The 11853-nt window shown below is 40.2% G+C and overlaps 1 protein-coding gene across 3 annotated transcripts in view; it reads right to left on the bottom strand.

The window, feature by feature from the left end:
* Positions 1–217: 217 nt before the first annotated feature.
* The window catches only part of LOC132404048 (uncharacterized), a 267886-nt gene continuing 256250 nt past the window's right edge, over positions 218–11853 (bottom strand). For all 3 annotated transcript variants that reach the window (XM_059988027.1, XM_059988026.1, XM_059988028.1), the window contains 3 exons: positions 5086–5207; positions 4693–4772; positions 218–3171 (listed from right to left, as the gene is read on the bottom strand). In XM_059988027.1, the coding sequence (XP_059844010.1) occupies positions 3167–3171; positions 4693–4772; positions 5086–5207 (207 nt within the window). In that variant the 3' untranslated portion in view covers positions 218–3166. The remainder of the gene's footprint in view (positions 3172–4692; positions 4773–5085; positions 5208–11853) is intronic.

The following is an 11853-nucleotide window of genomic DNA, read 5'->3' as shown; positions in this document are numbered from 1 at the left end:
TTCCACAGCTGTAGCAGCCGGGGGCACCATCAGTGTCCCTGACCTCCCACATCATGCACGTAGCACACGGAATCAGCTCAGCGGTCATGTCTTCACCCTCTGCAATTGTGCCTGGCGTAGTCTCCTCGCTGAAACTACGTTCAGAGTTCATCTGACACAGATACATTCAGAGAGCAATGCAGATGTTAGTCCTTCAGACCAGTCAGACTCAGCTGTATCAATCTTTATGTCATTAGTCCAAAATGGAATATGAAACATTAAGGACTAAATTAAAAGGGTCACTTTTAATCCAAACACTGTACCTAACACAGAAGAGTGGAAATTGGTGAAACAGAGAAATGTTTGCTGGTGCAAGTAAAGGAACTCTACACTTTTTAAACATAACAAAGGACTCATTTATACATCATGAATTAATCAGATTGTAAAACTAAAATACAAAAAAAATTTTAGTAATTACAAATATCGCATTCACCATTATCATTCTTTCAAAATATAAAATACCATATACTTTTATAATTCTCATAAACATACATTCAGAATAAAGATTTAAGAGAAACTGTTGAGTCACGCAATGATTACCTGAATGCCAATCAACTTTCTGAGCTCACAGAAGTGAAAACTGTGCAGGAAATCATTCCAATTGTTACATATATGAATATCCTCACTGTTTAGGAAATCAAAACATTTTCTGTGCAGCATTTTAGCTAATCAATTTGCATTGCATTCTACATCACTCAGTTAAGAATTAAAGTTAGAAGCACAACAGTTTAAAGAGGAAGAAATGCATGCATGCCCAGTTAGCATGATGACTCATGGGATTAGTTGGGAACATTTCTAAATTCTTACTTATATTTTGAGTAAGGACTGACAAACAAGATTGAGACAAATCCATCTTTTGTTTTTAAGGGCTCAATTCTAACCAAAAGACAAGCAGAGCCCGTATCAGATGATAAAAATAATCATTTTTAAAAAATATCTGATCAGATTGCTGAGGGTCAGCAACTTAACAAGTTGGCTTTCTATATTTGTTAGATTTCACCTTCTGATTTGCTCTCTTCAAAGGGCTAACGTTTGGATAATTAAAAAACAGAAACTTTGGCTAAAACCACTGCAAATCACAGTCTGTAAAACTTTATTCTGAATGTTTCACCATAAAAATATACAACATCCAGACTTCCTCTGAGGAGTTCAATCTCATTCCAGTGCATTCTCTGAATGTTGAGAAACAAAACCCAGATTGCAACCATAGATTTGAAACAGGAGTAACCAGAGATTCCTTTGAGAAGAGTGGGAATGTAAACACTTGGCACAAAACCTATGGCAGCTCAGAACTAGTTATGGGCCACATAAAGTTTGCCTCATTTAACTGGAAGCATATTCCAGCAGTCTGGTACTGGTACCCCTTTTACAATGGATGAACAACTTCCTTCTTACCAAAAATGTATTAAATCACAAACTTCTTTGTAATACCTAACTGTGAAATGATTGAAAGGGAATTCCTCATACCTGTTAAATATGTACTTAACTGTACAATCTAATAAATCTTGTGGCAGGTTGCAAACCCACAGGTAAAGAACAGGCAAAGACAACATTTGCAGCCTGCACTCACGACATGTTCAGTCCACCCTCCCTTGTGTTTTCATAGTATTGTGATGTTATGGATTCTACACTTTTTATTCCTCTTTTTAGAGTAGGAAACACTTAATTTACTTCACAACTTTTGCCAATAGTGCTAACTGGTTGAAAAGTTAAAAGTGGTACAGTCTGCAGTAAAATAATTTCAATGTTAGAAAATTTGAGTCATTACCTGGTATCTCTGGTACTCAGATTTTAACCTAATGCCTGAAGGTATTTGTTATTTACTGTGGGATGCACGGGCAAGGGGCTAAAACCTCCATCAGCCACACTGTTGGGTATGAAGCCTCATTCATTTTCTTGCCCCACTTGTACTAATTGTTTACAAAGGCAACACAAAACCAACAAATAATTACATCGCTTTTTGCAGACAGTTAACGTTTTAACAGGTTATTGCTATTCTTCCTGCATCTGAAGGAAAGAAATAATAAAAATAATAATTCAATATATATTGAACAAAAGCTCAATCCTTGAACAAGGCATTTGCCTACCCGACAGGTTGGCAGATATTTCAACAGTTCATAAACATAGATGAGTGCTTAAACCAGAGTCAAAGATGGGTTTTGCCAAGGACATGAGAATCTCGTAAAAATTGTTCTATATCTACTCAAACAATTAGTGACATAACCAGTCAAACTTACATTCCTGTCATGGTGGTAAACATTTTCATCTCCTGTTTACATTTCATAAAAACAGAAAACACGCACACTGTCTAGTTCTTACAAGAGTTCAGGAGGAGTGAATATCGCCAAAGTTGTAAAAATCAATTCCAAGATGGGAGTAGATGAAAATCGTTGGTTTTAATACTTAATTCCCCATTACACAAATATAATGCTACACACAGATCACCCAATGGGCACGAATGTTAGAAAAATATACAGTGAACAGAGGTCATTGGATCACTAATGAAGGTGATAGACAGGTTTAAAGCAAGGAATTGATTTTTAGAACTTTCTTTTTGTCTTGTTAACACTAGCACCAAAGCTTCAGCAGTTCTCAAACAGCAAAAACCATGTAAGACAGTCCCGATCAGCTGATGGTGAATTCCATTTCCATGAGTTTGGCTCATCTGTTCTTTGTGTTAGAGCACTCTCTGTTCCAAGAATTCCCTAGAGTAGTTGTCCTCCCAAATTGGTAAGAGTGACCGTATGCACCAGAACTTCCTGGGTCACGTTCTCTCCAATTCCCAGCTTCCACAGATACTACCCCTTGTACAACTGAAGCACTGTGGAGAGAGCACCCAGCTCAATCACAGTCAGAACTGTTTCTTTTTTATTAATTATTATTTGTTTTAAAGTGACATTTCTTAAGAGTTCCAGGCAATGAACCCTAGTATCTGACAAAATAGAGCATTATTCTGTTTCATGTATGAACTGTAAGCAGCCTATTCACAAAGTACTATGGGAAGGCACCATGCAGGTAGCGAGGCAGGAAGCAATGAGAGCAGCACAAGTTTTTTTTTCTCTTTTTACGTTGGTGGACACTTAAGGCTTGTATCGGACTCATTTTTCTGTTGAGTGTCTTTCATTCACTAGTCTGTGAAACAAAATAAAGCAGATGACTTCAGTATTGGAAAGAAAACCTGTACATTTGATACCTTCCCTCCACTCCATTATGCAAAAAGGAAAATTTCACCCCACCCCACACAATTTGCTACCCACTGTTTTCCAACTGACACACCCACCCAGTCGTTATACAGCTGAGGCCTCCAGCCTTGTTGCTACCTAACACAAACAGACAGACACATCTGATGCTCAGGTTTCGGTTCTGCACATCAAAAAAGGACTCTCCGATTAGATGGAAGATTGCTAACTGAAGACTAGTATCTCACAGCAGAAACAATAGCTCTTCACAGAGGAACGGAACTGAGGTCTTGGTCTGTGTACGTGGGTAGGAGGGAGAAACTGGACTTGTTTTGCTGCTTGAGATTTATTGTGCAAATCTGCATAAGTTTGCTTTGCCACGGGGGTTATCATGCACGGGCCTTAACCGTTGGTTATCTAGACTTTAGCATGAAGAAGATTGACAAAGGAGATGTTTAAAGCTGCCCCTTTGTAAGTATGCATGTGTTTGGGATTTTTAAAAACTCCAAAATCCATTCTGTTAATAATCTATTTTCCCACCCCTATAGTTCAAACGGATGTAAAATCTACTGATGGTTTATCATGGGGAAATATTGTAAAAACTGGCAGCAATACAACAGGAAGTTGTTATAAATTCATTCTAATTAATGCTGAATAACAACAATCTATCTATTTCATCAGCACAAATCTGATGGTAAATCATCAGAGCAACAAGCAGAACAACTTCCAACATATTTTAAAATTGATTGGGAAATTCTTCACTCAGAGGGTGGACTGAGCTACCAGCACAAGTGGTAGATGTGGATTCAATTGTGACAATTAAGAGATGCTTGGATAAGTACATGGATGGGTGGGGTGTGGTTCAGGTGCTGGTCAATGGGACTAGGCAGAATAATAGTTCAGCATGGACTAGATGGGCCAAAGGGCTTGTTTCTGTGCTCTATAGCTCTTTTGATTCTTTATTGCTGTTCTCTCACTCCAAAACTCCATTACAGTTCTATACTTCCTATGTGCTCCAGATATGGTACTATTACTATCCCTTTCTTGATTTTAATGAGATTTAGTATGATGCTGAGCAATCTTCTTTAATTATTTATTTAGAGATACAGCCTGGAATAGGCCCTTCCAACTCTTCGAGCCATGCCACCCAGCAGTCCCCCGATTTAATCCTAGCCTAGTCACATGACAACTTATAATGACCAATTAACCTACCAACCGGTACGTCTTTGGACAGTGAGAGGGAATAGGAACAGAGAGTGGCGGGAATTGAACCTGGGTCGCTGGTACTGTAAAGTGTTGTGCTAACCGCTGGGCTAAGGTGCCGCCCCATCAACTGTACATCACTCCCTTTAATTCTGAGATTATCCCATGGCTTTACAGATTAGCAATTACTCAACTATATAATGCTGGTTAGTGATCATCAACTTTGACCAGTGCACGGAGTGACAGATTTATAGCCATTGGTTTTACCTACCTTCAGACGAAGGCTGAATCTGACTCAACCTTTTCTTTGATTTTAGCTCCTGTAGCCATGAAGGAACTGCCGCATTGGGCCTGAAAAGTGAAGTGAAAATGCCAACACATCATTACAATAATATAATCTTAAGAATAAGATAACTGAATGTATTAAAAAAACACTCATTGGATTTTCTTCATAAACTGAACATCTGAAGGGAAGCAATCCCAGACAGGACGAGATGGTACTAGTAACCAGAAGGTGGCAGGAATGTGAACAAGTCCTGAGCAGATTACATGAGATAATGCCTGCAAAGAGGCTTTGAGTGATGCTGGAAACAAACCGCCTGCAAATCTTCAGCAAAGGGGCTTAAAACTGTCAAAGGCAGCCATGACAAAAGTCTTTACTTACTTTTCCCCTTTGCCAGTTGTTGGTGGCAGAACTCTGAAACCTTGCTGGGGATGAGGCTTGGAAGATTTGGAAATCAATTCATTTGGAGCTTCAACCTCTGGTCGAGATCTCCGTAGACTTGCCTAGCATGGAAAACAAAACCAGAATAATGAGATTTCAATAACTTGAAACTGGGAGATAGTATCACCTCACAACTTCTTCCTCAACGTCAACAAACAAGAGAGCTGGCCATTACCTTCAAAAAGATGAGCAGTGCACAACCAATGAACTCACCTTCAATGACTCATCTCATACCCTTGATATTTATTGCTTGCTTGTTTGTTTGTTTGTTCTTTTTGTACTTATACAGTTTTTTGCCTTCTGCTCTCTGGTTGGCCGCCCTAGTTGGCTGGTCTTTCACTGATTCTATTATGGTTACCATTCTATAGATTTATTGAGTATGCCCACAACCAAAATGAATCTGAGGGTTGTATATGGTGACATAGAAACACAGAAAACCTACAGCACAATACAGGCCCTTCGGCCCACAAAACTTGCCAAACAAGATCCTACCTTAGAACTACCTAGGCTTTATCCACAGCCCTCTATCTTTCTAAGCTGCATGTAGCCATCCAGGAGCCATCTCTTAAAAGACCCTATCATATCCACCTCCATCAATGTTGCCGGCAGTCCATTCCATGCACTCACCACTCTCTGTGTAAAAAACTTATCCCTGACATCTCCTCTGTACCTACTCCCAAACACCTTAAAACTGTGCCCTCTCATGCTAACCATTTCAGCCCTGGGGAAAAGCCTCTGACTATCCACACGGTCAATGCCTGCTTCTCATTATCTTGTACACCTCGATCAGGTCACCTCTCATCCTCTGTCACTCCAAGGAGAAAAGGCCGAGTTCACTCAACCTTTTCTCATAAGGCATGCTCCCCAATCCAGGCAACATCCTCGTAAATTTCCTCTGCACCCTTTCTAGAGTTCCCACATCCTTCCTGTAGTGAGGCGCCCAGAATTGAGCACAATACTCCAAGTAGGGTCTGATCAGGGTCCTATATAACTGTAACATTACCTCTCGGCTCTTAATCTCAATCCCACGGTTGATGAAGGCCAATGCACTGTATACCTTCTTAACTACAGTCAACCTGCATAGCAACTTTGAGTGTCCTATGGATTCGGACCCCACGAGCCCTCTGATCCTCATATATAAAGACCATTACCAAGGATCTGGAACCTAAAGATCCCATTATGTACTTTGAGAATAAAATTTACCTTTAACTTTGAACTTAATGGTGTTGAGTTGAAAGGGTTGAGAGCTTCAAGTTCTTAGGTGAGAACATCACCAACAGTCTTGTCCTGGTCCAACCACATTGACATCACAGCCAAGGAAGCTCATCAACACCTCTACTACCCCAGCAGGCTAAGGAAATTTGTCCCTGTTGACCCTTACCAATTTTTATCAATGCACTTTAAAATGCATTCTTTTGGATGGTTATCAGCTCAGTATAGCAATCGCTCTGCACGTGACCACAAGAAAGTACAGAGTTGAGGACATAGCTCAGCTCTTCACGGGAACCAACCTTCCCTCCTCAGACTGTCTACAATTCTCACTTCTTCAATAAAGCTTTTTATAAAATCAAAGTCCCCACCCACACCATAAACTCTCTCCTCTCCCCTTTCCCATTGGGCAGAAGATACAAAAATCACATAGCACAAGGCTTAAGGACGACTCCTGTCCCATTGTTACAGACTTTGGAATGGACCTTTGTACAATAAGATGGACTATCTACTTGTTTACTTCCTAGCACTTCATCGTTCATTGCACTTGCTTTCAGAAGCTTTTACTATTATTCTGCAATGCTATGGTTTATATTTGTTCTACCTCATTAATAAACTGATCTGTATAAATGGTAAAAAGGCAAGCTTTTCACTGTATTTTGGTACACGTGACAATAATAAACCAATGCCAGTTGCGTTCTGTGTGAAATGTGCGTGGCTATGGTTCAGATATAACCATGCAAGCACCTTCTCAACAGAAGATAGGGAAAAAAAGAGAAGTGCAGATAAAGTGACTTGCTGTATGATCTACCTCACTCTGTCTCCAAAGAAAATAAATTGAACAACACCTAAGTACCCATCTGGCCTTCTATTCAACAAAATATATTCCTCCCACAGTCCAAAGACTTGCTGGTTGGTAGGTTAATTGCTCATTGTGAATTGTCCCGTGATTAGGCGGGGTTAAATTGGGGGTTACTGGGCGGCACGGATTGAAGAGCTGGAAGAGCTTATTCTGCACAGTAAATAAATAAAAATCTCAGTCAGTTTTCAGTTGTGATATTTTAAGAATCCAGGCAGCTCAGTAACTGCTATGTTCCAAATTGCTTTTGCATATTACTGTCGCTCATTATCCTTACATGCATAATTATTTTATCTATCCAATTATTCATTTCATTTCCAAGTATCAGTTGATGCTGCATTAATTGTTCTCTCTGGGAGTCTATTTGATTCATCTAATAGTTAAAAAATGCTTCTAATTTCAATCTTGCTCGTCAATGTTGCACTCATCTTCTTTGGGTTTGGCTCAGTTAGCAACATGCTTGGATGTACACTACCCAAGCTTCTTCACATTTAAGAAAATTGAATAATATTTCTTCTCAGTCACTTGGTCCCAGTGAACATGAATTCAGTTAAAAAGTATTACATAAACTGTACATGCCAGAATTAATGCTCTACCACTGCTTCATCTAATCCATCCTCTCTATCCTTCTCAATGTAACCATTGGTGTCTTACTCCTTTTACTGGTATACTTGCTTTTCCTTGAAAGCATCCCCTCTTCCTAAGGAGATTGAGGCAAGAGAGGCCCCCCCAACTCCCATCTTAACCATGTTTATAGGAGCACCATTGAGAGTGTCCTGACAAGTTGCATCTCCATCTGGTATGGAAGCATTCAAGCATCAGACCAGAAGTCCCTACAAAGGACAGTGAGAATGGCTGAGAGGATCACCGGGGTCTCGCTACCATCTATTGGGGACGTTTATCAGGAGCGCTGCGTATGCAGGGTCCTTAGTATTATCAAGGATCCTACCCATCGTCTTTGACTTTCTACCATCAGGCAGGAGATTCCGTTGCATAAAAACAAGGACGGTCAGGATGGGAAACAGTCTCTTCCCTCAGACCATTAGGCTTCTGAACTCCTGGTCCACTGTATTCAAAGCATCACTGGTTAACTGGTTCTGTACCCTACAATATTTAATTTATGCACTTTATTCATTTATGCATTATTCATCTGTAGATTTTATCCTTACTTTGCTAAGTTGTGTGTTACATGATTGTTACGTGTACAACTGTGCTTGACACCCTGGTCCAGAGAAACATCTCATTTAGCAGTGTACGTGTATATACTTAAATGACAACTTGAACTTGAACAGTCAAAGTAATAGCCAGAAACACTCCTTAGAGTCATACAGCACGAAACAGGCTTCTTAATCTATTGAATCCATGCGGGTCACTGATCCCATATTATTCTTCCCATCAACTCTACCCATCACCGAGAAATCACAGGCAATTTACAGTAACTAATTAACCTACCAACCTCGAGATGTGGGTTGAGGGGAAGAACCAGAGTTCAAAGCTAACATACAAACTCCAGATAAACAGCACCAGTCGCTGGGATCGAATCAGTGACACTGCAGCTCGACTTGCTGTGCACTGTGTCACTTCTGGCTACAAGCTCCATATCCTCAGCACCTCTGAAATCCCCATTTGACCTTTTGCAGTTTTATATTTGCTCTACTGTCTCAAATGGAAATCCTTGCTGACTCTGCCCGAATCAAGACCTCCTTTATACTGATCTCCTTTAAATACTTCCTTTTCAAGAGAAAACAGACCAAGCCTATTCATCTTTCCCTGCACCATATAAACTCATAGTTCAAGCAGAATTTTATCTTTTTATAACCAAGTATGGGTTGATACTGCATTAATTTTTCTCTCTGAGAGTCTATTTGATTCATCTACTTGTTCAAAATGCTTCTAATTTCAAATTTTGTTTGTCAATGTTACACTTCTTTCCTTTTATCTTTTTATAACCAAACTTAATTCCAACTATGATGCAACAAAAATTCAATTTAATTTTAACTTAACTAGATTGCATTTCTATCCCCTCAGAAATAAAGCCTACATTTGGTTTAATTTTGACCAATGTGCCAACATAGTCATAGAGCACTATAACACAGGCACAGACCCTTCAGCCCATCTAGTTCATACCAAACTATTATTCTGCCTTATCCCTTCGATCTGCACTGCACCATAGCTCCCCCCCCCCCACCCCCCATATGCCTCCCATCCAGGTAGAGATAGAAAACCTCTCTTAAATGTTGGAATTGAACCCGTATCCACCACTTCCGATGGCAGCTTTTTCCATACTCACACCGCCCTCTGTCTGAGTAAAGATCCCCCTCACATTTCACCTTTAACCTACGGCTTCTAGTTCTAGTCTCACCCAACCTCACCTTAAAAAGTCTGCATTCAATTACCCTATCTACACCCCTCATAATTTTGTATATCTAACATACTGTAATACCAGTATACACATCACAATATTCAGTGATGTGTATGTGTTTTCCAAGATCCCTTTGATTCTGTACTGTTTACAGCCATAAATATCAGCTAATTCCTCCCTAAGCTTCTCAGTGCACTACTAAATGTGACTCTGTCCTTTTGAAAAGTAGGGCATCTTAAAATTATACACATCACCTCAAATGTGGGATTGCTGTGATCTATGCCAATTTGAAATACCATTTTCACTCAAGGGTCAATGACTTTTAGATTTGTAAATACAAGTGGGTCAGGCTACACAGAAAGGATGAGGAAATACTGATGGTTTATCAGAATAGCTCTGATGATAAATGATGATGATGGTCTCTTTTTTTAAAAGGGAAATGGGGATAACTCAGGAATTACGGGTTCCTCTCTTCAAGGGTACGGAATCTGTTGGAGAGGTTTCTTAGGGAGAGGATTTACTTGCATTTGAAAAAGCAAAGGCTAATTAAGGATAGTCAGCTTGGCTCTATTTGAGGCAGGCCATGTCTTACAAGCCTGCCTGGGTTTTCTGAGGAGATTTTGAAGAGCATAGGGCAGCAGTTGTTCTTTAGAGAATTTAGTAAGGTACTTGACAAGGTCTGTCACTGATGCAGAAGATACAATGCATGGGATCCACTGTGGCTTGTTAGTTTGGGTTCTGAATTGGCTTGCACATGAAAGACAGAGGATATAGGTCAAAAGGTGATATTCTGGCTGGAGGTCTGTGACCTGTAGTGTTCTGCACAGTGCAGGGATCTCTGTTGATTGTGGTATGTATAAATGACCTGCTTTTCTGCATTAACTACTCAAAAAACATGGTCTGACCTTCATCTATGTCATAATAATAGACAAACACAATCTGCCTAAACTAATAACTCACAAACAATTGCACTTTGCGCCATTCCGAGTCCGCCATTTAAACAATCACAGTCAAGGTTTAACTGAGTATGTAAATCTCTGGGGTAATGCCTTCTATAAAAGCCATTTGGATTCACGTGTTCCAACCAATGAGAAGAGATTGGAGATGTGGTTTGTAGACGTATCCTACCCGATAAAAAAGGCACACAAAGTCTGGTTACATACAGAGCCTGTTCTTCTCAAGAAGGATCTGTTTACGTGCACCATGTTTGATCAAAACAACTTTCAGAGGACCTTAGAAGAATTGTAGAGATGCATGAAGCTGGAAAATGCTTCAATAGCATTTCTAAAGACTTGAGTGTTCATCAGTCCACAGTAAGAGAAATTGTCTACAAATGGAGGAAATTCAGTACTGTTGTTAGTCTCCTTAGGAATGGGCGTCCTGCAAAGATCACACCAAGAGCACAATGTGCGATGCTGAAGGAGGTGTAAAAGAACCCAAGGATTTAAAAAAAAACCTGCGGAAGTCTCTAGAATTTACTAAAGTCTCTGTTCATTTGTCCACTATAAGAAAAACACTGAACAAGAAAGGTGCTCATGGAAACCACTGGTTTCCAAAAAAACCATTGCTGTACGTTTCAAGTTCGCAAAAGACCATCCGGATGTTCCACAGTGCTTCTGGGACAATGTTCTGTGGACAGGTGAGACAAAAGTTGAATTTTTTTTGGCAGAAATGCACACTGCTATGTTTGGAGGAAAAAGGGCACTGAATACCAACACCAAAACCTCATCCCAACTGTGAAGCACGGTGAAAGGAGCATCATGATTTGGGCCTGCTTTGCTACCTCAGGGCCTCAAATCTTTGTCTCAGGGTAGGAATATCAAACACTAGAAGGCAGAACTTTGAGAAGGGGAAAAGTATATGTGGAGATGAGGTTAGCTTTTGTTTTACACAGAGATTGTTAGGTGCCTAGAACACAACACCAGCAGATACAACAATGGCATTTAAGAGGCTTTTAAATCATCATGATTATGTGCTGTGTCATATGACATGGGCAATCATGGTCTGCCATCTGTACCATGATTATTCTTGGCAAATTTTTCTACAGAAGAGGTTTGTCATTGCTTTCTTCTGGGCAGCATCTCTACAAATTGGGTGACCCCAGCCATTAACAATACTCTTCAGAGATTACCTGGCGTCAGTGGTCGCATAACCAGGACTTGTGACATGCGCCAGCTGCTCATACGACCATCCGCCACCTGCTCCCGTGGTTTCACCATGATTTTGTGGGGGGGGGGGGTGGTTTAAGCAGGTGCAACACCTTGCCCAAGGGTGACCT

Source organism: Hypanus sabinus, chromosome 13 (genome assembly GCF_030144855.1).
Source record: "Hypanus sabinus isolate sHypSab1 chromosome 13, sHypSab1.hap1, whole genome shotgun sequence".
NCBI lineage: Eukaryota > Metazoa > Chordata > Chondrichthyes > Myliobatiformes > Dasyatidae > Hypanus > Hypanus sabinus.
The sequence above is the reverse complement of the archived record's forward strand: the minus strand, read 5'-3'. Positions and strand labels throughout refer to the sequence as shown.